Here is a 24,478-nt window from a genome sequence, read left to right as displayed (position 1 = left end):
TTTGATTTTATTGACTCTCTGAAACTATTGAAATACACTATTGGAATTGCACTATCAGTTATTATTTGCTATCTGAAATTTTTTATTGATTTTGATTGATTTGTACAAATTGATTTTCTGTTTTGAATTGGTACCGTGCCCGATTCATTTACGTTATCCGCCCCGCCGTGTGGACTATCACGGTATTAGGTTGCATTGTCGAGTCATGCATCATTGCAGTTTATGGTTTGCATTAGTATCATATGCATTGATATCTGTGAAGGAGGAGTAAGGTATCTGATATCTGGTAGCGCGCTTACCATCTGACCTTTGGTGATGTGGGGTATCATCACCACAGTGCCTTTGTACCATAAAATTTTTATTGAATAAATTTCTTTTATATATATGTTTCTGAAGTTATTTTATTAATGATTTTGTGACAAAGATGAGCATGATATTATTGAAAAGAAAATTTATTGTGAAATTAATCAAGCGTGCTGTTCCTATTCCGTTGTGTGCTATAATTATCATTCATCGAGCATCTAGCTCAAACCACGTTTTCTCATGCATTTATCTATTTGGATCGGTAGAATTCAAATTGATCCAAATATTTAGTTCATTTTCTGGAGAGGGACAACTTTGATTGGTTCTCATGGTATGCCCGAATTCATGTTTTCTCGGGCTAATAATTAGTTTAGTTTATTGAACAGTTTAAGTTTTTATTTGAAATCTGTAGAGACTCCGCAGTTTACTTATGGGATATTTATGATGTTTATTCAGCATTTTATTTATTTGGATTTTGTCTACTTTTGGGATTAGTAAGTGACAATATATTTATTCAAGATACTCTAATAAGGCTTGCATGATTTAAGAATACTTAAATTATGTGCCGGTCACGGTTCAGAATTTTGGGTCGTGACATAGCTACTGTCCAATCTATATGGAAAATCTTTTAGAAAGAGAAAAAAAACTCAAATTTTATTTTATTTATTTTGATACTTTCCAAAATATTTTCATGGTTGCATATTAATTTCTTTTTTAAAGCCCATCTAATTTTCATTATATATTAAGTTTTTAATAACAATTTATTAAGGATAAAAAATATAAAGCAAATGATTTAATATTTGGAGTACTTTAATTACAAATGAATTTAAAAAATTCAAATATTTGCACTGCATTTCATATAATTAGTAAAAGAAGGAAAGATAGGTTTTTTATTTTTTATTTATTACCCTATCAATCATAAAACAAATTGGAAAAGTAAAAGAAAATGACAAAATTTTCTTCCACTCCCCTCTCTTGTAATTGGGAAACAAAATGGTGAATTATTAGATATCAATCATTGTGGGATGTTGACGCATTGCGAGAAGATAATTGTTGTTAAAGCTTTTAATTTAGCTGCACTTCAATCATGATTTCTTTTCCGTCTGCAAAAAGTGAAAGGTAGAGCAACTTGAATATGAAATTTCTTTCAAAACTACCCAATCATAATCATATTGACTTAATAAAAATTTGTAATCAAATTATATATCTTCAATTTATATTAAATTTTGAGTTTTGAATTAAATTTAATTAACTAAAAATTTTAAATATGAAATTATAGAAGTCCAGATAAATTTATAGAGAAAACTAAATTCATCATAAATTTGCAATCAAATTATATATCCTCAATTTATATTAAATTTTGAGTTTCGAATTAAATTGAATTAACTAAAAAATTTAAATATGAAATTATAGAAATCGAATAGATCACAAGAAGAAGAAGCCAGGGAGGCATAATAGATAGAAAGCTAATATATGCACTTATTACAATGTTCAAATTTAGTATATTTTTAATTTTTTATTTAAATTGAATTAAAAATTTTAGTTTAAATTTAATTTAATTTATAAATTAAAAATTTTGAGTTAAATTTTTTATTTTTTAATTTAGAAAAAAATCAGTAAATTGATTTTTTTTAATTTTTGAGCTCAATTTCTTAATTTAATCTAAAAATCAAAAAGTTCAATTTATTTTTAAACTTAAATTGAAAGTTTTGTGATAATTTAGATAAAAAGTTAAAAATATTTAAATTGAACATTCCTCACGGGTATATGAGCAAAATTGAGCATTAAGCTACACATAGAGAATTGAAAATCAAAGAGAGCAAAGATATTCATTTATTTATTCATATTCATGTTTAAATAGTAATACTAATATTATTTATTTATATTTTATGCTTAAATATTTAATTTTTTTTTATTTGGTAGGTCTTAAATTTGATATTAAATGACGAGAAAGATGTAAATTAAAAAAATAAATAGAAATAGAAAAAAAAATTAAAACTTAAGATAATAATATTAAATATATTATTTAATTAGTATATTGTTTATCAAGATGAAGTATATTTAAATTAATGGAAATATTAAAATTGTTGAACAAATTAATAAAGTAAAAAATATATAGTTTGTTTAAATTAATAAAAATATTAAAATTATTAAATAAATTAATAAAATTAAAAAGATTAAATAAAATTAATAACCAGGAAAAATATTTGAATTATTATTGTCAATAATAAAATTAAAAATAATACGAAAGATTTATGATTAAATTGATAAAAATTAAAAATTTTGATTGAAGTAAAGTCTTAATTTTTGTTTATTATGTAGACATTTTAAAATAATAATCACATAGATTTTAATGATTTGTTTGTGAATTTTGAATTTTTATTTCTTCAAATTTTATATTTAAATTTTTTTTAACAAAGAAAATAAAGAAAAAAAGTAAAAACATAAATAAATAGTAGTATTATTTTCAAAAAAATAAATAGTGGGACTAACGTTTGATTAAAATTGATGCTAAGTTATTTTTTAAATATTATTAAAAAATTATTTTTGTATAAAAATTTTTATAATTAAATAAAAATAAAAATTTAAAAATTTTAATAAATACTTTTAAAATTTTTACTTTTCGAGATAAGTTCAAATGCTGACAGATTTAAATCTTATTTGGCATTAAATTTTAAAATTTAAAATTATTTTTTTAAATAAAAATATTATTAAAAAAATAATTAAAAATTATTTTATTATTTTAATATTTTTATAATTAAAATTAATTAAATTTAATTTTTAATTATATTTTAATATTTTTTAATTAATATATTTAAAAAAATAAATTTTTCAGACAAACGGCCCAAAAGCTAGGCAAAACCGCAAAAGCAGTAATTGGTGTACGGAACCAGAAAAATGCACGCGAACCAACCAACCACTGCCTTTGGTCTCAGCAGCTGGTAGGGACCACACCCCACGCCCATCTCGCTAGTCGCTACCTCTCCATCACAAGACAAAGAAAATCCTCCGAATTATTTATTTATCTATAAAATAATTATATAAGGAAATTAACTAAATATTTTTATTTTAAAATATATCAATTATTTTCTAAATTTTTATAATTTTCTATTATTTAGGAGAAAATGAAATATTTTTTTAAGCATATGAAAGCTTTAAAAATAATTTTTTAATTTTTTAATTTAGTGAGTTAAAAAATAAAAATTTTTATATTAAATTTTACATAAAAAATCAAGTATTCTCCTAAATACCAATTTAAGGTACAGAAAAATATATTTCCAAACAAAGGTTAAGTCTCTTCATATAATATAAATTAAAATTTTTATTAATTAATGTATTTAAAGAAAAATTATCTTTATAAAAATTAAATAATTTAAAATTTATAAAAATTACAGAGATGAAATTAAATTTAAACTACCTTTTAAACGATGTGAATGATAAAAAGTAAATAAAATAAAAATATATAATTAATTAATATATATTAAAATAAAATAATAAAATAATTAATTTTATTAAAAATAGAATGATAAAATAGTTAATTTTGTGAACGGATTGAAATTCAAACCATGGAAGGAACAAAACAGTAAATAAAATAAATTTTTTAATTAATTTTTTTAAATAAAATACGATATTAATTAATTTTGTTAAAATAAAAAGGTTAAATAAAAAATTATTATTTAATTCTCTATTGAGTACTTTATATTTATTATTATTATTATTATTATTATTATTATTATTATTATTATTTCTCATTTCGTTATCTCTCGCGTTATCTCACTCTCTTTCTTCCCCTTTCTCTCTCCCTCTCAAATTCAACGCTTCTCAATCAACAGAATCCCGCAAATTTTCCAATTTTCTTTAATTTCTGACGGATCTCTTCACAAATATCTCTCTAAAATCCCTCCTTTTTCGCTTGTTTTCTCCAATCTTAGTCCCTTTTCTAGGGTTTCTTCCCATAGATCTAGCTATATTTCACTCCAATTCCTACTCCTGCACTGCCCAGTATGCTGAATTTCAGCTCTCTACGGCTGCAATTTAATGTTAGAGAGTGTGATTAGGGTTTGATCACGTTGTCAGGGAGTGTCAGAGACTGCACTGTAACTTCGTTGTCTGTGTGTGTGTTTGTGCTTTGGCTAGTAATGGCTGCTTTGCAGCCAGTGGCGTCGAGCGTGAGCGCGACTGCCAGTAATTATGGTTCTTGTAAAGCTGGTGCTGCTGATGTGGTGGTTTCTGATCAGTTTCCGATGGGTTTGCGTGTTTTAGTTGTGGATGATGATACTACTTGCTTGAAGATTCTTGAGCAGATGCTTCGCCGTTGCCTTTATCACGGTTAGTCTAGTCTCGATTTTCTGTTTTGGTAATTTATTATTTTTTACTAAGCCCCGTTTGGTTGTTTTGAATTCTATATTTTGTTTTTTTCAAAAGTATGAATGTATATATTTCAACGCTATGTTGTTTGAAGAAAATTGGAGCAGAATGGCCAAGTTTAATAGTTTGTGATAATGATAATGATGTTAAATGATACTATCTTAACTGGAGGGCATTGTCATGGTCATTCTTTTTGAGAAATGGTCCAAAAAGGATTTTGAATTTTATGTACGGAATTGCTAGTTGGAAATGAAATAGGCATAAGGTTAATAGCATAAGTTTATTGAACTGAATGGCGTGAATTTGATCACGAGTGTTGGTTAGTGTATAAATTTATCATCACCTGTGCGTTATCGTTTTGCTTTTTTGGGTATATCATTCTTAAGTCCCCTCCAATGTAACAGACACAAGTGACATGCATTGAATGTTAGCCCTAAAGGACCTGATCTATAACCCCCTTATAAATCTATTTTTAATTGAGTCCTGCATTGCCTTCTTGGTTCGAGGTCAACTTCAGCAAGAACGAAAATTAATGGGGTTTAGGAAGAAACATTGGTTCAACAGTAATTACATGTGAAAATCTGTTAAGTTTGATAGAGTTTACTTTCTAAGATTCCATAATAGCGCAAAGTGATACTCGGAGAACCAATAGGGTGCCTGTGTAATTCAGGCCACACTATAGTACCCTTTTGTTGAAAAGCAATCTTCCCTTTTCTAAACCTTGATTTAAATCTTTTAGTATCGTTAAATTTGACTATCATAGATTCAGTACAGTTGTGTAAATTTATGCATCATTTTTTAGTTCGTTATTTGAGTTTGATAGCATTTTGTCCACAGTAATATTCCACTCCAATATGTCCTTGTAAAACATGAGCTACAAAACTGTATATTATGTTGAGTCAGTCTGTTTCTTTTCTTATGCTTATGGGACTTAATTTTAGTTGACTTCCTGAACTGCTTGTGTTCAAGTCTGATTCACCCTTTTCTGCAGAAGACAATAGTTTTTTTTTTTTAATCTGCTGTATAACTTGAAAGCACTGTTATTAGAATCTTACGATTCTGGATTCCAATCTTACAATTCTGGCTTCAAATCTTACAATTTGATTCCCTGTCATAGCAATTTGAATCTATAGGATGAATCTCAAATGTACTTGAATCTTGACCAAATATTATGATTAGGGAAAGTGGATAAATCGATAAGAATCTACAAATTCGGTTGATTCTTTTTTCTAGAGGGTTGTTAGACCCTATAGCTTTAAAATTTAATATTTCACTTCATTTTTTGTTGTGAAAAGTGCACACAAAACCTTTCCTTAGCTATTTTTATTCCACTAACCATTCTTTTACCTCTCCCTCTTTTTTCTTTCTTTTTTTTTGTTAATATACTTCGCTAATTATAGTTGTCAAATTATGATATTTTATATTAGTATGTTCTGACATTTTAATTTAACTTACTATCATTTTTTATTATTTAATTATTTGTTCAAATTTAAATGGGAGTTTCAACACATGCACAATGATAATCATTGTCTACAATTTGAGAGTACATAATTTATAATATAAAAGCACATAAAATAATGAAAATATTTTGTTCTATTATAGAGGATCCTTCTCATTAGCTAAATGATAATTCTATATTTATTAAAATATGTCATTTTGATAATTTTTTTTTACTTAATTTTTAGAACATATGTCATTTTTAATTAATTTTGAGAATTTTTATTGAATCTTATGATTCAATAGATTCTTGTTTCTCGATTCACAAAATGAAGATTTCCAATCTCGATTTTGACAACTATGCTTGGAAGGTTTACCATCTTGTTTTAATGGTTGCAGTTACAACTTGTTCCCAGGCCAAAGTAGCTTTGAATCTTCTGAGGGAAAGGAAAGGTTGTTTTGATGTGGTACTAAGTGATGTTCATATGCCTGATATGGATGGGTATAAACTTCTTGAGCATGTTGGCTTAGAAATGGACCTTCCAGTTATTAGTGAGTGTTTTATCTTTCTTTTCTCTAAAGTTTTTCAAATTTGTACCTATCCATTTATGATAATTTGTATTGCAGTGATGTCTGCTGATGGAAGAACAAGTGCTGTAATGAGGGGGATTAGACATGGAGCTTGTGATTATTTGATTAAACCTATACGTGAAGAAGAGCTCAAGAATATATGGCAGCATGTTGTTAGGAAAAAGTGGCATGAAAATAAAGAACTTGAACATTCTGGAAGCTTGGAAGACAATGATCGGAATAAACGAGGAAATGATGATACTGAAATTGCTTCTTCTGTTAATGAAGGAACAGATGGAGTTTTGAAAGGTCAGAAAAAGAGGAGCATTTCTAAAGATGAAGATGATGGTGAACCAGAAAATGATGATCCCTCCACATCGAAGAAACCGCGTGTTGTATGGTCTGTGGAGCTTCATCAACAATTTGTCAGTGCTGTAAACCAGCTTGGAATTGACAGTATGGTCTTCAATGCTTTGCTTTTTCTTTTATTTTTTAAAGTTATTTTAGATTTTAGAAGCAAATATTTTGAATGGCTGTTTTGTCTTTTTGCTGATTACAATTTTTTAACTTCTATTTCAGAGGCTGTACCTAAGAGAATTCTAGAATTGATGAATGTACCTGGTTTAACCAGAGAAAATGTTGCAAGTCATTTGCAGGTTTGGCTCTAACCAATGTCAACATTTCCTATATTCCCTCAGTCTGATTTGTTTTTTTTGTCATTGTGATATTAGCTATGGGCAGCTGTGTAGATGAGCACATGGTAATATAGAAAAATGACCTTAAGTTCCATCCAGCAGTGTTGTGCTAATATGATAGTCTAGGGAAACTACTCTGTGGGACATTTTGAACCTGCAACTAGTTTGAGTTGGAAATTCAATAAGAGTGTGAGTGTGTGACTCAAATTGGATCAATGATGCCAGTGAATTTCCTAAATGCATTTTGCACTGTGATACTTCAATAACCATCAAATGCTTTTTTAGATAACCATAGGAACATCTGTGTTGAATTGTTGTTCTATTGATGGGATGAAGTTGTGTTAATTTCATTGTTTGTTTTCTAGAATACTCCCTATCCCTATCACCTTCCTTGATTGGAATTATTGTGATGTCAATGTGCAGAAGTTTAGACTGTATCTGAAGAGATTAAGTGGGGTTGCTCAACAAGGTGGGATTTCCAATGCATTCTGTGGCCCCATGGACTCAAATGTAAAACTTAATTCACTTGGAAGATTTGACATTCAAGCTTTGGCTGCCTCGGGTCAGATTCCTCCGCAAACATTAGCGGCGCTGCATGCTGAACTTCTTGGTCGACCAGCAGGTAGCCTAGTTGCAACATTGGACCAACCGGCTCTCGTACAAGCATCCATACAGGGGCCCAAGTGTATTCCTGTTGAGCATGGCGTGTCATTTGGTCAGCCATTGGTAAAATGTCAATCCAACATTTCTAAACCTTTCCCACAAAATATGGTATCTGTTGAACTTGTTACTTCTGGACTTGGAGCCTGGACTTCTAATACTAATCCTGGAGGTATGAGTACTCAAAATGGTAGCATGTTGATGGACATGTTACATCATCAGCAACAACCACAGCAGCAGTCATTATCAGAGCCCAGCCGTTCAATTAATGTACAGCCATCTTGCCTGGTGGTCCCTTCTCAGTCATCAGCCAGTTTTCAGGCCGGAAATAGTCCTGCTTCAGTCAATCAGAGTTGCAACTTTAACAGGAATTCTGTCATTGATTATAGCCTTCTGTCATCTCAGTCAAATAATTCTTCATTGAATATTGGGCACATGCCAGATGGGAATCTAAAAACTACAGTTGTTGTTAATGGGTACTCAGCCCCTGGTTCCATATCTCCTTCTGCATCATCATGTTCTGTCAATGCTGACAGTGGCATCACTCGTCAAGTTCAAAATTCAGCCATTACCTTTGGAGCTGCTAGACATTTACCAGGGCTGGATTCAAATATTTGTGACATCCTGTGTTCTTATGGTGCAAAGTCAGGTGAAGTTCTTGATCAAGGGCCACTTAGGAACCTTGGATTTGTTGGTAAGGGGACTCGCCTTCCAAGCCGATTTGCAGTGGAAGAATTTGAGGCACCAATTAATAACTTAAGCCACGGGAAAATTTATGTGGAGAATAGTGGCAGTAAAGTGAAGCAGGAGCCAAATATGGAATACTTAGATGTTGCGAGAGTGGGCATTCCAGTATTGCAGCAATTTCCTCCAAATGATCTCATGAGTGTCTTCACAGAATAGGTAATTTGGTCACTTAAGTTTGACTTAAATTTGTCCTTGTTTTGCATGTGTGTGTAAGAAGTTCTATGTTGTTGATTTAAAAAAAAAATTCCTTGTGAAATTTGATCTAACCTACTTATACAATTTGGAGGATTTTTCTTTTATGGTTTCACTTGTAATTAGGATCACAAATGGTCATTTTCTATTTTATTATAAGTTGGGATAGCAATTGACAATCGATTTAATTCTTAATATGTTTTGTGGCAATCCGCAATAGTTAGATATTAGTTTTCTTTTCTTTTTTCTCACTTGATGACTGCTAGTTACAAGTGTGGCACTTCAACACTTTTGATTTTGTGTATGTAATGATTACTAAAATCAACAACTTAATATTGATTGAAAAGAAGCTTTTATTGATCTTCGAGAGCATCAACTTAGAAGTTGCATTTGTCGGGAATTGACATGTTTAAATATATGAATATGAATTTAAATTTTATCATAATTGTTGCATTCACTTTTATGGGTGACCATTAATTGTTGTCTGACCTGATTTCTACCTGAAAAGACCATGTAGGATTGGCCATGTTAGGTTCTAAAATTTGTTAACATACAGCGCCCAATAGTGTTGTACATTGGCATTTTTATTACTCTATTAATATACAACACCAATTAGGGATCCTGGGGTATTGGTGGTCAGGTTGCTTTTGAGATGAAGGTGAGGTAGGGTAATGGTAACAGTATCTTGGTGGCTGTTCATATTTTCAGGAATGGTAACAGCCAACCGTCATCCTTTTATACCTGAAAATTTAAAAGTTTTAACAACTTGATTGCCCATCATTTTGTTATGTATACAATACTTGTGATACTAGAATAGGGTTATTGTTGGAAGGAAATTTTTTGGGATCTTCTGTGACTTAAAACTTCACATGATAATAGCTTGCAATTCACATAGACTGCCGTTTGGCCAAAGTACATAATTTAATATGATGCAGTGGTATGTGCCTAAATGTATATAATTTAATATGATGCAGTGGTATCTACGTAAATGTGGAAAAGCCTAGATGATGGTGTGCATATGCACACCCTTGGAACTTGTAAGGCACTGGCACTCTGGCAGCCAGTTGCCTGCATGTTAGTGGTATCCTTTTCTATTTTTTGCACACCTATTTTTGTGGCCTGCATTATTCTTCCACATCCATTATGAGCAGGACCTCATGGTTTTTCCTTCCTGTTATTGGATTTTGTTTCAGCTACTAAATTCCATGTATTGAAAAGTAGAGCTAGAAGCAGTGCAATTTATTAATGGGAATATAACCATGCTATTTAAATGTTTGAAATGACACTGTTCTTGGAATTTTTCCCTCCATTACTTCTGGTTTTGTTTTGTATACTTAGTTATCTAGACAATTAATTTTGTTTTTTTGGTGGCATCATCAGTTGATTCCCTTTTTTTTTTTTTTTTGACAACAGGCTTTATTTGTTTGGTGGATTCAGGGGGGGGAAGTTGCTAATTGTCGTGGAAAGTACAGATTATTTGGTATCAGAAGGGATTCAATTAGATGTTTATTATGGACTTGATTTCCGGTGCTTGCACTGTTTTCAGGCGAGCTGTGGAGCCTCCTCAGTATTTACAGCATTGAGAGGAAAAATTGTACCTGTTATTATGAGTAATTTCCGTTGAAGTGCTGGGGCCAAGCTCTACATGTATCAAGTAGTATTTCCTTTGCTTTTCTTTTCTTTTCTTAAGTCCGTGGGAAAAATAAGTTCCGTTAGATTTCAACAGCTTGAAATGAAGTCACATATGATGGCATCTTGCTTATCGGTAGTTGTGTAGTTATTTGGGTTCAATGACGATGAAATGCTAATGTGTTTATATTATGCAATTCATTCACGAAGTGCAGTTCTCTTTCCCTGATTTACAATTTATAATATTTCACCTCGCAGCATTAGGGACTTTCTTTTTGCTGCACATCATGTCACTGTAGAGGAATTCAGAATTCTATGCCAAATTGAGATAAACATGTGACATCGTGACAAAACTTGATAATTCCAATAGGTTGCATTTTATTGGTGTCAAACCTTTATCGTTGGCTATTCCAGATCAATTTATAGTTTCCTGCAGAGTGCATGTAAAGCTGGCTGACCTGAGGCTGAGATCTTTGAATTCCTGAAACAATGGTTGGGGGTTATTGGGCTTCAGAGAAGAGTTCGGCTGAGGATTCGAAATTAGAATCAAGAGTTCCTGACTCGCTAGAGGTTTTATTGTTGCCGCCGCCTTGTGACTAGGCAGTCCGTGACAAAAGTGAAGAGGATTAATGATAAATGCTAAATACGTGTATATAAGGTGTTTTATTAATTACCTGTGTAATTATCGATTGTTAACCCAACTAGACCAAGATGTTCTAACCGTTTGTGCCAAATGACTGGAGAAACTTTGCAAGCCGCTAACAAAAACTTTGGAAGATCAAGGAAAAGAGGATGAAAACGACGCTGGATAAGAAGGACCCAAACTAATGCAACGACGCAGACTTATCTTTTTTTTTTTTTTTTAATTATCCTTCAAAAGAAAATCAGTGAAATCAAAATTAATAGAATAATTATTATCTTTGGAAAATTTACGCACAAAAGTTTAAATTTGGAGCGATGGAAGGAACAATCAAAACATTATTCAAACTAAAGAAAGTACGAGAATAATGAATAGTTATCAAAATTTTTGTAAATTTTTCTCTATATATATGATTGCATTTATTAAATATTAAAATTATTTTTTTTATTTAAATAATATTATATTAATATAAAATAATTAATAAATATTGATGACAAACTTCTATTTGCACAATGAATTGAACTAATCCTCCAACTTAGTTAACTATATTAGTAATTAACTATATTAGCAATGTCTTTTAGCTTTAATTGTATTATAAATGTCCATGAATTTTAATTTAAATATTATTAAAATCTTTATGACCTACTATCATTAAAATTTATGTCTAAATTTTACTTATTGTCCCTCAACTCTAATAAATATACTACATACATTCCTCAACTTTAATTTATCTCACAAAAGTATTTAAACTTTAATTTAATATATAAATAATTTTAATACAAAATATACTAAATCATAATTAAGTTTGGATATATTATTTTGCTAATTTAAGAAATGAAACCAAAAGCTATTTGCAATATCAATCTATATAAAAAAAAATAAAATCATTCATAGTTAATTAGGGTTTAAATATTTTCAAAGTAAAGTAAAATAAGTATATGGTCTTTTTTTTTCATAAAAATAAAATCAAAGAAAATTAAGATAAATTTATATAAATCTTTTAAATTTTAACCTAAAATCGAATTGAAAAAATAATATATGTAAAAATAATATTTTTATATGATAAATTATATAATTAATTAATTATACATATTTATAAAAATATTAAATTATTTCTAAGAGTATAATTTTATTTTAAATAAATTAAAAATAAATGAATATTTAAAATTTCAAACTGGTTACAAAATTAAAGGACGATTAATGAAATTTAGCTATAAGTTAATAGGAAGACCTATAATAATAAATCACATAGATTTTAATAATATTTGAATTGAAGTTTAAGGATTTTATGATGTAATTTTAAATTTACAATAATTTAAGTTAAAGGATTATTAGTGTAACTAATCATGAAAAATTATTTAACCATTAAATTATCTCAATTAAATCGAATTAAAAATAAATTGAGATCCAAACTCCTTTAAATCGATTTGAAATCAAAACTAAATCATGGGAACCAGCCCTCTCAAGTCGATTCAAATCCCCTAAGCCATAAATGAAAATTATGAATTTTGACTCAAAATAGGAGCAAAAGTGGCTCTAGCTACTCTTCTTATGGAAGAGAACGAAACAAAGTAAAGAATCATGCACATGCACACTTATAATTATATAAAATTGTTTTTCAACATTTACTCTTTGTTTGGATGGAAGAAAATAAAGAGAAGGGAATTTTTTTTAATAGTGAAAAATAAAGAAAAATAATTATTAAAATATTTAAATATTATTTTACAATATAAACATAAAAAAATAATATAATAATTATTTTTTCTTTATTTTTTAAGAAAAAATTATATTTTTTTATTTTAATAATTTATTTAAATAATATAAAATAAATTAATTTTTTTAATCTGTCCAGTTAAAGCAAGCCTTTTTTAAAGAAAAATATAGTGTTGCAAGAATATTATATAATTTTCCAATAAAGTAAATTCCTTGGCTCGGAGAACATCAAGGATTCGAGGAAAAAAACGACCATTATAGGCCGCGGAAAGCCGCCAAAGGAGAAAAGATGGAGTTGCATAGCAACAATTAAGAAACAGTATGAAAATGCTTTTCTAAGTTGTGATGTAACCCATTAATTTTTAGCATCACTCGTCTTTTGCGTGGCCCTGCTTCTGCAACCGCATCTTAGATCAATCCACCACCATGATTAAGGAAAAAAAATTGGTTTTTTTAACATAAAAATTGTTGCTTTCATAAGCTACTCTGCTTCTTTATTATTAATTTGACCATAACTCCCTTAACTAAAATACCAACCAATCATCCTTGTTTAATTTTCCTATGCCTCACTTTCTTGTTTCTGTAACGCTTCCTGCGCCTTGTTCTCCTTTGTCACCATAAGCTCTCTCTCCCTTGCTTGATTCTCTCTTGCCAAGTTGCAGGTTTTGGACTCACAAAATTGGTCCTTTTGAGAGAGGGCCGATACCCCCTCTCTTTTTTTCTTCTATTTTCAACCAAGACTCGACTCCACTGCCTCAAATGGAGAAAACCCAAGAAATTGCGGTGACCCAGATGAGGAAATCAAGTGAGAAGTTTGGTTCTTCAACTGAGGTACTTTTCAAGTAATGCTCATAATTGTAGAATTCTGTGTGGGTAATGTGTATATAATTAATTTGAGTTCCAAGTTCGCTTCTTTATTTCAGGTCTTCATTGATTCTGTATTTGTGGGTATTTGATTGAGTTCATTATAGTAATCGACTTTATGGGTTTGGATTTGCAGAGCTATGGGGACACAACATTGATGAGATTCTTAATTGCGAGGTCAATGGACCCAGAAAAGGCAGCAAAGATGTTTGTACAGTGGCAGAAATGGAGGGCTGCATTTGTTCCTAATGGGTTTATAGCAGACTCTGAAGTTCAAGATGAGCTGCAAACAAGGAAGATATATTTGCAGAGTTTAACAAAAGAGGGATATCCACTGTTGATTGTCAAAGCAAGCAAGCATTTGCCTGCAAAGGATCATCTACAATTCAAGAGTAATTAGCTCAACTCTATAAGTGCACTCTTTTTGTGACGATTAGTTTATAACTATGCATGCTATTCAATTTTTGTTCTAGTTAATCAAATTTGGTTTGATTGGTGAACAATTCCTTTTAATCTAGATTGAAACATACATGGGCCATATCAAGAACTAGTTTTGACATAAAGGTGGGTGGATGGTTGTGACTGTTTGGACTGTATGGCTTGTTTCGTGTCCTGTGGGGTTCACAATTCTTTCTTTTTCTTATGTATTCTGCCTTCAATTATTGAACTATTCTGTCTGGTATTGTTTAGTTATTTTGTACTTTAGGATCATCAATGCCCAATGGAAATAATGTGTGGTCACAATCACGATAGGCAAGAATGCTTTTTCTGGAAGATGATCCTCTTATTATAACTGTTGTTTTTGAAATCTGCAAAAGATGGAGCCCATCAATATAAAAAATGAAGAGATTAGGCCCGTGAATGAAAGCCTCCCATCAACAGTTAGGAAATAGCATATGGGACATTTGAATAGGATCAGAAGTTCAGAACAATAATTGCTGGTTTGTTGGGCCGATTGGTTTTGCCATTTATTTTTAACAAGCATATTTATTGTGCATTTTTTGTTTATGAATGATAGAACTATACAAATTAGACTATGAATCTGTTAAATGTCAGAATTTGGACCTGTATTATCAACTGATGTGGGAAGTCTATTTGCTCTCTATCAATCAGTTACTTGTGCGTGGGAAATCAATATTATTCTCCAGGTGTTTCTGGAGTTTGTTTGTCCCTACAATTAGTTCTGTAGTCCACAATCATTCTTCAAGAATGGTTTTGCAAATCCCCTTTAATAAAATATCTCCATATTCTTGTATCTGCATGCTTGACTGTGAGACTTGATAATCCATATTATTATCAATTATGTGTCCATCATTATGTTTTGTAGGCTAAGTAAACAAGGGGATTTCTTGTTCTCATTTTGGAATATCTTTGAAGCTGCTTCATGATTGCATTTGATGATCTCCCCTACCCAAAAATAAATGGGTGAAGATGATTACATAAACCAATAAGGCATCTGAGCTTTTACCTTTTGTTCTCTTTGTGAATATAGATAGCATGTTCTATAGGTCAAGATAAGCTGCTTTGGGATTAGAAATATCCATGTTTAGTGCACCAACAATATGATTGGGATTGATGAATTGGATCTCAATTAGGATATCAATGTTTATATTTCTGCATCATATGCTGTATGCTGTATGTACATAACAAGACTACAATTTAAATAAGCTCAACTTCCCCCTTTCATCATCATGATAATACCTAGGAAGTGAACATTTAGCTCATTTTGTTTCACTTCTTGGTGCAGAGTTTGTGGTTCATTTGCTAGACAAAACAATTGCAAGGTACCACTTACTTTATATAATGCTTAATGTCATTAGAAATTTACACAGAGAATCATTTTTCCATCTGGGTTTGTTTGCATGAACATCTAAATGATATGGTATCATGATTGTTTAGAAGGCATTAAAGGGTTTAGGGGTAAATTTCAAGAGTATTCCTTGAATTTTAGGAGTCGTAACGAAAGTATCTCTGAATTTAAAATGTAACATAAGACCCTTTGAACTTTAAAATTTTGCACAGTAAAATCCTTTGAACTCTCGATAGCTGGTTTATAAGTAATACGCATTGATGTAGATAATCCAGAGTAGTGATAACGTTGATAATTGCTATTGTTTTTTTGGAGGTAAAGTCCCTCTAATCAGTTGCTGTACATCTCGTGCTTCATTATCTCGTATGACTAAGATTCTTTCATGATTGTGTTAGGATCTAAACCCTTACTGTCAGTTACAGAAAGAAATAAATTGGAAATAGGGAAGAGAGTTAAGGAATAGACTCGAAAATAGAAGGAAGAAGATAGATTGTGAGAAAGAAAAGAAACTGAGAGATTGAGATTGAGAAGTAGAAATTGAATCTTTATTACTCTTATGATGATTTTTATTTCTCATGCAACAGTATTTATACTACTCTGCCACTTTCTAATAATTGTTCCCGCCCTTGCCTACAATTTGATATTTCCCTCCAAAATCAACTAACTCAGCTCCAACACTTCTTTATACTTTGCATTACATTTAATAATTCCTCTACTCTATTTTTTTCCTAAACCTCTTTCTCTGGTATGTAACAATACCCCTTCCTTGAGCACCTACTTGTCCCAAGAAGGTGTACAAGGCTGGAAATTGAGATCTGAGAAAGGAATCATCCTCCCAAGTGGCATCCTCTTGGGGTAGCCCATTCCATTGAGTAAGAGATTGTGGCACCTGCATATTCTGCCTGATAATTACTCTATTCTGTAACACCTGAACTGGCTTAACTTTCACCTGATCGTCTACCAATTTAGGAAGCTCCAAAATAGGTATCTTGTTATCCCCAATCTTCTTCTTAAGTAATGAAACATGGAAAACTGGATGGACAGTAGAAGATTCTGGCAACTTCAATTTGTAAGCAACTGCTCGCACTTTTTCCACAACTTGAAAAGGACCATAATATTTGGCAGATAACTTGAGATGATTCCTCACAGCAATAGTGGTCTGCCTATATGGTTGCAATTTGAAATACACCCAATCCCCAACTTGAAAGTCCCTTTCGCTCCTCTTTTTATCCACTTGCTGCTTCATTCTACTCCTGGCCAGCTGTAAATTCTCTTTGAGTAAGGAAGTAATAGTTGTCCTGTCCTTAAGGAATTCTTCCACTGCAGCAACTGTTGACATTTCAGTAGGCAAAGCTGGTAGCATTGGAGGATAGTAACCATAAAGAGCTTCAAATGGAGTCATCCTAATAGCACTATGGTAGGTAGAATTATACCACCATTCTGCTAAGGAAATCCACCTACCCCAAGTGATAGGTTTCAAATGAGCCATGCTCCTCAAATACCCTTCCAAACACTGTTTTACCCTCTCAGTTTGGCCATCAGATTGAGAGTGATAAGATGTGCTAAAACAAAGAGAAGTACCCAGCTTCTTGAACAATTCTCTCTAAACAAGGCTTGTAAAAACCTTATCCCTATCTGAAACAATAGTTTGAGGGGCACCGTGCAACTTATAAACATGGTCCAAAAATAGTTGAGCAACTGAAGAAGCAAAATAGGGATGAGAGAGAGGCAAAAAGTGGGCATCCAAGATGGTATCTTTGCCAGCTGACTTGGGCAATTGTTCTACAAAATCCATAGAGATATGCTGCCAAGCCTGGTTAGGAAGTGGTAGAGGCTGTAGCAAACCAGGAGTAGCACAAGTTTCCCCCTTACGCCTTGCACAGTCATCACACTGCTTTATCCAATCTAGCACATCCTCTTTCAATCCTGGCCAATAGAAATGTTTCTTCAACCTATGACAAGTTCTCAATACCCCTGAATGCCCTCCTAAGGGTGAATTGTGATACAAAGTAATGAGATGACTTCTTAAAGAAGTATTACAACCAACATATAATCTGCCCTTATAATACAACAAGCCAGATTTGAGAGTAAATCCCGGAACACTACCTGCTGCCACTGAAAGCTGTTGAATCAATTCCGCAGACCTCACATCTCCTTCATAAGTAGCTGCAGCATTAGATATCCAGGTAGGAACAGCAGCAGATTGCAAAGCAAAACAATTAATTCCAGGCTGTTTCACAAAGCTTCTTCTAGACAAGGCATCAGCCACCTTATTTTCAATACCCCTTCTATACAAAATCTTATAATCCAGCCCCAACAATTTAGAAATTCCCCTCTGCTGCAAGTTAGTATGAAGTCGCTGTTCTAACAAGTTTTTAATGCTTTCACGGTCTGTCTTAATGAAAAATTGCCCTTGTTCTAAATAATGTCTCCATTTAGAAATAGCAAAGTAATTGTCATCAATTCCTTCTCATAAAACCCATACTTCTTACTCCAAATGCCTTAGAAATAAAGGCAATAAGGTGCCCTTGCTGCTGCAATGCAGCTCCCATACCTTGACTACTAGCATCAGTTTCAACAATGAATGGTTGAGTAAAATCTAGCATAGCCAACACAGGGGTAGAAGACATAGCATTCCTCAACCTCTCAAAGGCATGTTGTGCTATTGAAGACCACTGGAATGCATCTTTTTTTAGTAAATCAGTCAAGGGTTTACTAATAAGGGCATAATTCCTAATGAATTTTCTGTAATATCCAGTCAGCCCCAAAAAGCTCTTCAATTCTTTGACTGACTTAGGCGCAGGCTACTCAACCATAGCCCTTATCTTGTCAGGATCTGTAGCTACCCCTTTTGCAGATATTATATGCCCCAAATACTCCACTTGACTTTGAGCAAAAGAACACTTAGAAAGCTTAGCATAAAGCTGCTGTTCTGCTAAAACCTTAAAAACATCTTCCAAATGGGAAATATGAGACTCCAAATCAGGACTGTAAATGAGAATATCATCGAAGAAAACTAACACACTTTTCCTAAGGAATGGTTGGAATATATCATTCATAAGGGCTTGACATGTTGCTGGTGCATTTGTAAGGCCAAAAGGCATGACTGTAAACTCAAGGTGCCCATTATGTGTTTTAAATGCAGTCTTTGGAACATCTGGAGTGTCCATTCGAATCTGATGGTATCCAGCTCAAAGGTCTATCTTAGAAAAGATTGTTGTACCATGCAATTCATCTAATAAATCCTCAATAATAGGAATTAGAAATTTATTCTTAACAATAGCATCATTTAACTTCCTATAATCCACACAAAATCTCCAAGAACCGTCCTTCTTCTTAACTAATAAAACAGGGGAGGCATAAGGACTAGTGCTATGCTGAATTACTCCACTGTCAAGCATTTCAGACACTAACTTCTCAATTTCAGTTTTCTGGAAATGAGGATATCTATAGGGCCTGACATTGATAGGTTGTGCAGTAGTTAATAGAGGAATGGAATGATTATGAGATCGAAATGGTGGAAGTGACTTTGGCTCCACAAATAAGAAGGAATACTTATCCAATAGAGATTGAATTCCAGGTGGATAAGTGGATGAAGAAAAACATCCAGAAGATTCAGAATTTACCTATTGCTGTTCAGAAAACTGAATACTGAATAAAGGAGTTTGGAAGTCTGACCCCTGCTTCTGCAATAGCTTGTGGTAACTACTACAAGGTAACAGCTTTATTGGAGTTGTTGCATCACTAACCCCTTGCAATTCTACACTTTTCCCATCCTTTTGAAATCTCACCAATCTAGCTTCAAAGTCAAACACGATAGGGTTGAAACTTCTCATCCAATCAACCCCTAGTATCATGTCAAAACTGCCCAATTCCAGAGTCTAAAAGTAAAAGAAAACTTGTAGTTGTGCATCTTCCAAGTGAAATTATTACAAATAGAAGAACTCATAATTTTTCTCCCATCTGCTACTGTAATTGCTGTTGTTGTAATTGGCACACAAGGCAGCTTCAGTTCTATTGCTACTTTAGCTTCAATAAAACTACTAGTACTTCCACTATCAATAAGAACGACTAATTGTCTATTCCCACAATACCCCAATACCTTGATTGTATCCACCCCTTGAGAACCCTCCACTGCATTCACAGACAGTGCGAATTCCTCTTGAATTCCATGATCCAACTCATCATAACCTTCACAATCCTCATGCCAAACTTCCTCCCCTTGATCTCCTTCTCCCTCATCATGCAAAGCCATCAAAGTCTTCTGCTTACATTGATGACCTGGAAAATATTTTTCTCCGCACCTAAAACAGGGCTTAAGAGGCCTTTTATCATTAGTTAATTGTTGGCTATTAGGTTGTATGGTGGTTTGGTTAACGGAAGAAGCACTCATAGTCTGAGTAGGTTTAACTCCTACAGAATTAGATTTGTGGCTAATACTGGAATTAATTATTGGTGGCTTAGGAGCATATGGATAACTGGAATTGTATTGAGATGGTTTGGTGGTAGTAGAAGAACAAGAACTGAATTGAGAAGGTCTTTGGGTACTGTTATAGGTTCTGAATGATGGTGTAGTGTTTCTTTGGACTTCTAACAATTGTTCTTGCAACTTAGCTTCTTCAAAAGCATTAGCTAATGTCACTGGTTTAAGCATCCTCACCATCAACCTTATATCATCCCTTAATCCCCCAATAAATCCAGAAAGAAAAATAAGATTCCCCCAAATCAGGCATTACCTGCTCCATTCTCACCCTTAAGTCTTCAAATTTATCTTGGTACTCATCCACACTTCTTTCTTGCCTTATTTTCATAAATTCCTCCACTATATCCTCCAATCCCTACTCTCCAAATCTCTTGCACAAATTCTGCTCAAACTCCTCCCAAGAACTCTTTTTCCCTTCCTTACTCCAATTGTGAAACCAAGCATCAGCTCTTCCTATGAAAAACAAACTTGCCATCTCTACCATCTGCTCTCTAGGAACCCTATACACCTCAAAAAATTTCACGCATTTTCTTATCCAAGATCTAGGATCTTGGCCATCAAAAGTAACTAACTCCACCTTAGGTAACAGTTTGGATCTGGCTTTCCAGTCCATTACAACTGTGGTAGAAGAACTTCCTGCTTCTTTTAATTGAGGTTTCAAGTTCTCCTTAGGGTTTGGCAAAATGCCTTTCCCTTCAAAATTGATTATAGGTGGTTGATCATTTCCAACCCCGCTCCCTTCACAACAAATTCCTTTACCTTTATCATTGACAAGAGTAGCCACAAAAATCTCCAGGTCCCCCAAAACTGACTCAGCAGATTGCTTGATCTCTCCCCTCAGATCTTCGATAGCCTTCTTGGATTCCAACTGGTAATTGTTAAGCTTCTCCTCCAACTCCGCAAGCCTTACAGCTTCGGCACTAATTACCACAGATCTAGTCATAATTGCAACCCCCAAGAAGGGAAAACCCAACAGATTTCAGGGATCTTTGAGCTCTGATACCAATTTGTTAGGATTTAAACCCTAACTGTCAGTTACAGAAAGAAATAAATTGGAAATAGGGAAGAGAGTAAAGGAATAGACTCGAAAATAGAAGGAAGAAGATAGATTGAGAGAAAGAAAAGAAACTGAGAGATTGAGATTGAGAAGTAGAAACTGAATCTTTATTACTCTTATGATGATCTTTATTTCTTATGCAACAGTATTTATATTACTCTGCTACTTTCTAATAATTGTTCCTGCCCTTGCCTACAATTTGATATTTCCCTCCAAAATCAACTAACTCAGCTCCAACACTTCTTTATACTTTGCATTACATTTAATAATTTCTCTACTCTATTTTTTTCCTAAACCTCTTTCTCTGGTATGTAACAGATTGGTCTTGAAAGAAAATTATAGTCAGTTTTGCCACTATTACATAGAGGATGGAGAATTGTCCACGTCATTGCTACTCTGGATTGTATAAAAGGGCTATTGAGAGTTAAAAGGATTTTATTGTGCAAAATTTCAAATTTCAAGGGGTTTCTTATTACATTTTTAAGTCTAGGGATAACTTTGTTATAACCCCTAAAGTTCAGGGATAACTATTGAAATTTATCCAAGGGTTTAGCTTACAAGGACTCAAGAAGCTTTATGTTTTTGATGTAGCTCATAGTAAAAGATTTATTACGTTTTTTTGATTGGTGGCTTCTTGGTAAAAAGAATATTGTGTTTTGATATTACCGAAATGGTGTTTAGGGCACATATATAACCACTCCCATTTAGATAACAGTCACTATTTCTAATAATAAATGAGACATCTGATTGGAATTTACTTAATACGTTTTATAAATTACTTTAAAGAAGAAATTGTGAATATGATGGATTTGTTTTTTGAAATTTTAGAATCTCAATATTCTAAAATTTAAGTGCATGCATGTGAGAACAGCTACAAGCTGAGACTGAATAAACACTGAGATCTAGCATTTTCTTGTTATCCTAGATAACTAAATAGGTAGATAGTGTTTAACAGTGAAGCAGCATATGATTTTTTTTTTTCTAAGTTTTGGACTGCTTATGTCTGTCCAAATCTTCATCCCAGCTGGTTTACAGTTACAATTCCAATGTGGGATGCTCCTGAAATGTGATTCTTCTCAAGTTCGTTTATGCTTTCACAACTTCATAGGAACTCTATTTTTCAAAAGCCTTGTTAATGGCTCATGTATTCATATAACATGATTCCTGCAATACTTCCTCTTTTTATAATGATGCATTATTGAATACAGAAATTGGTTTCTTAAGGGATTTAATTGACTTTTCAGCTCATTGAAAGGAAAAGAAAAAGGAAATGAAAAGTTGATTGCCATTCTCGATCTGCAACAAATTGCATATAGGAACATTGATGCACGTGGTTTGATCATTGGTTTTCAATTTTTGCAGGTAACTCCTCTATTTATAATTTTTAAAACAATAAAATATTCCCTCTAGCAATAGATAAAACACAGGGAAACAAAGGGTTCATGACGAAAAGAGCTAAGAAAACTTCATATATGTAATAGAGGAAAAATTTAACAGTACCGGACAGCAGACAGGTACCAATATAATTTTTGGCATGTCTTTTGTTGGAACCTTTGCTGTGGTGCAAATCACACCAAGTTTTAATTTTTAGTTTGCAAACTGGTTGGACTCGAAATCTTTTTTTATATTTCATCAGTTAAACTTGTGTTTCATATATCATTGTGAATTCTGATTCATGCAGGCTTACTACCCTGAGCGTTTAGCAAAGCTCTTCATTTTACATATGCCATGGTTCTTTGTTAGTGTATGGAGGATGGTTTCTCGTTTCCTTGAGAAAGCAACACTGGAAAAGGTATTTATATATATTATGATTGTAAATTTATGCAAATGTTGGGAGTGGATATAGCAATAACCCTATGTGCAAGTCATTTTCTTGATTGTAAGTTTACAACAGATTTAATGCTATCAGCATCTTAAAAAAGTTCTGTTTGTACTTGCAGTTTTAGCTATCTCCAACATGTTAATGTATATGGTCACTGATTCTTAATTGAATTAAAAAAAAAATGTTGACCCGATGCACGAAGCATTCTATACTTGTGGACTCTGGAGAGGGTTGATATACGCAGCCTTACCCTTTGCTTTGTAGAGGTTTTTTCCATGACTTGAACCCGTGACCTTGGTCACAAATGGAGTAACTTTATTGGTACACCAAAGCCACCCTCTTTGATACTTATGTGAATACTGTACCTAATCGTTGGGTTTTCTAAGCTATTTTATTATTCTGAAGAGACAGTTTTTAATTATTGTTGTTATTAGTGATATAAAGGGGCTTGGGAGTGGGGAGGGAAAAATGTTATTTGCTAAACTTGTGGCATCCTGTTGGTTTCTCTCTGAACTTTATTTAGCTAGCTAATAGCTATCCTGTAATTTGGGTCACTTTAGATTCCCCCTTAGCTAAGAATTATGTTTTGAAATTGATCTGTGATATTAATGTATCATTCTACATTAACTGGGTTTGAAGTTGGCTTTTGCTTTACGGTGATGAATGCAGATTGTTATAGTCAGCAATGAAGAAGAAAGAAAAGATTTTATGAAGGAAATTGGTGAAGAATCCTTGCCTGAAGAGTATGGTGGTCAAGCGAAGCTTGTAGCTCTCCAAGATGTTATTCTGCCTCAGTTGGAGGTTTGAACCCAAAAATAGGTTATTGTAGTTCTATATATACCATATAGATGATACTTACTGTCAATAAGAGGTGTTGACTAATTCCAATTTGAAAACATGTTAATCAATGTTGACTAATTATATTCTCTACTGTTTTTGAAGTTACCTTGTCATTGACATTAATGGAAAGGTTCCTCAGAATAAGATGGTCTCAATTGTTTGTGTACCTGGAAAGTGAGGAAACTGATTTTGCTATTGACAATCTATCTTGGGTGAACTATGATTTTGCATGATTCCATTTACTTTGTCATTGAATTTCAACTCTAGCAGAATCTAGTCCTTTGATTTTTAATTGCAACTTGTTTCTCATCCACCTTTTCTTGATTACACAAAAAGGGCAGACTTCTCCTGTTACTGTGTGATCGCACGGAAAACAAATTAATTTGCCAATAAATATTTAGTAAGAAATTAGTATTTATGAAAGCAATACTAAAACAGAGAAACCCATTCTAGGAATCTTTAATTTACACCTTTTGATTGGTGGGTTGTCCAGCAGCAGAATTCTTGAGTGTTTCAACCCTCCCATGCATTAACTAGTAGCAAGCTTTACAATTGAATATATTAACTTGATCTGCAATTAGAGTCTTGATTGAATTTGGAGAATAGTTTTATGTTTGCATATGGGGAAACCACAGTAAAGGCAATCTG

At 32.5% G+C, this 24,478-nt stretch overlaps 2 protein-coding genes across 2 annotated transcripts; both read left to right on the top strand.

Moving 5' to 3' along the window:
* Window positions 1-4,049: 4,049 nt before the first annotated feature.
* On the top strand, window positions 4,050-10,810 carry LOC110653699 (two-component response regulator ORR21). Its single transcript, XM_021809445.2, has 6 exons — window positions 4,050-4,632; window positions 6,508-6,660; window positions 6,736-7,134; window positions 7,258-7,334; window positions 7,797-8,936; window positions 10,386-10,810. The coding sequence occupies exons 1-5, from the start codon at window positions 4,443-4,445 to the stop codon at window positions 8,934-8,936; spliced, it is 1,959 nt and encodes a 652-aa protein (XP_021665137.2). The 5' UTR covers window positions 4,050-4,442; the 3' UTR covers window positions 10,386-10,810.
* A 2,516-nt stretch (window positions 10,811-13,326) lies between these two features.
* LOC110653700 (CRAL-TRIO domain-containing protein YKL091C) lies at window positions 13,327-23,996 on the top strand. Its single transcript, XM_021809448.2, has 6 exons — window positions 13,327-13,785; window positions 13,955-14,210; window positions 15,566-15,602; window positions 22,413-22,530; window positions 22,850-22,960; window positions 23,660-23,996. The coding sequence occupies exons 1-6, from the start codon at window positions 13,714-13,716 to the stop codon at window positions 23,795-23,797; spliced, it is 732 nt and encodes a 243-aa protein (XP_021665140.2). The 5' UTR covers window positions 13,327-13,713; the 3' UTR covers window positions 23,798-23,996.
* The last annotated feature ends 482 nt before the right edge of the window (window positions 23,997-24,478 follow it).

The sequence above is a fragment of the Hevea brasiliensis genome, chromosome 18, assembly GCF_030052815.1.
Source record: "Hevea brasiliensis isolate MT/VB/25A 57/8 chromosome 18, ASM3005281v1, whole genome shotgun sequence".
In the NCBI taxonomy this organism is placed as follows: domain Eukaryota; kingdom Viridiplantae; phylum Streptophyta; class Magnoliopsida; order Malpighiales; family Euphorbiaceae; genus Hevea; species Hevea brasiliensis.
Note: the sequence above shows the minus strand (reverse complement) of the source record. Positions and strands in the feature narration are given on the sequence as shown.

Coding starts and splice junctions, on each gene's coding strand:
- LOC110653700 (XM_021809448.2), top strand. CDS start 13,714: ATGGAGAAAACCCAAGAAATTGCGGTGACCCAGATGAGGAAATCAAGT. Junction 14,211..15,565: donor GGATCATCTACAATTCAAGA/GTAATTAGCTCA, acceptor TTCTTGGTGCAG/AGTTTGTGGTTCATTTGCTA. Junction 22,531..22,849: donor TTGGTTTTCAATTTTTGCAG/GTAACTCCTCTA, acceptor TGATTCATGCAG/GCTTACTACCCTGAGCGTTT.
- LOC110653699 (XM_021809445.2), top strand. CDS start 4,443: ATGGCTGCTTTGCAGCCAGTGGCGTCGAGCGTGAGCGCGACTGCCAGT. Junction 6,661..6,735: donor AATGGACCTTCCAGTTATTA/GTGAGTGTTTTA, acceptor TTTGTATTGCAG/TGATGTCTGCTGATGGAAGA. Junction 7,135..7,257: donor AAACCAGCTTGGAATTGACA/GTATGGTCTTCA, acceptor CTTCTATTTCAG/AGGCTGTACCTAAGAGAATT.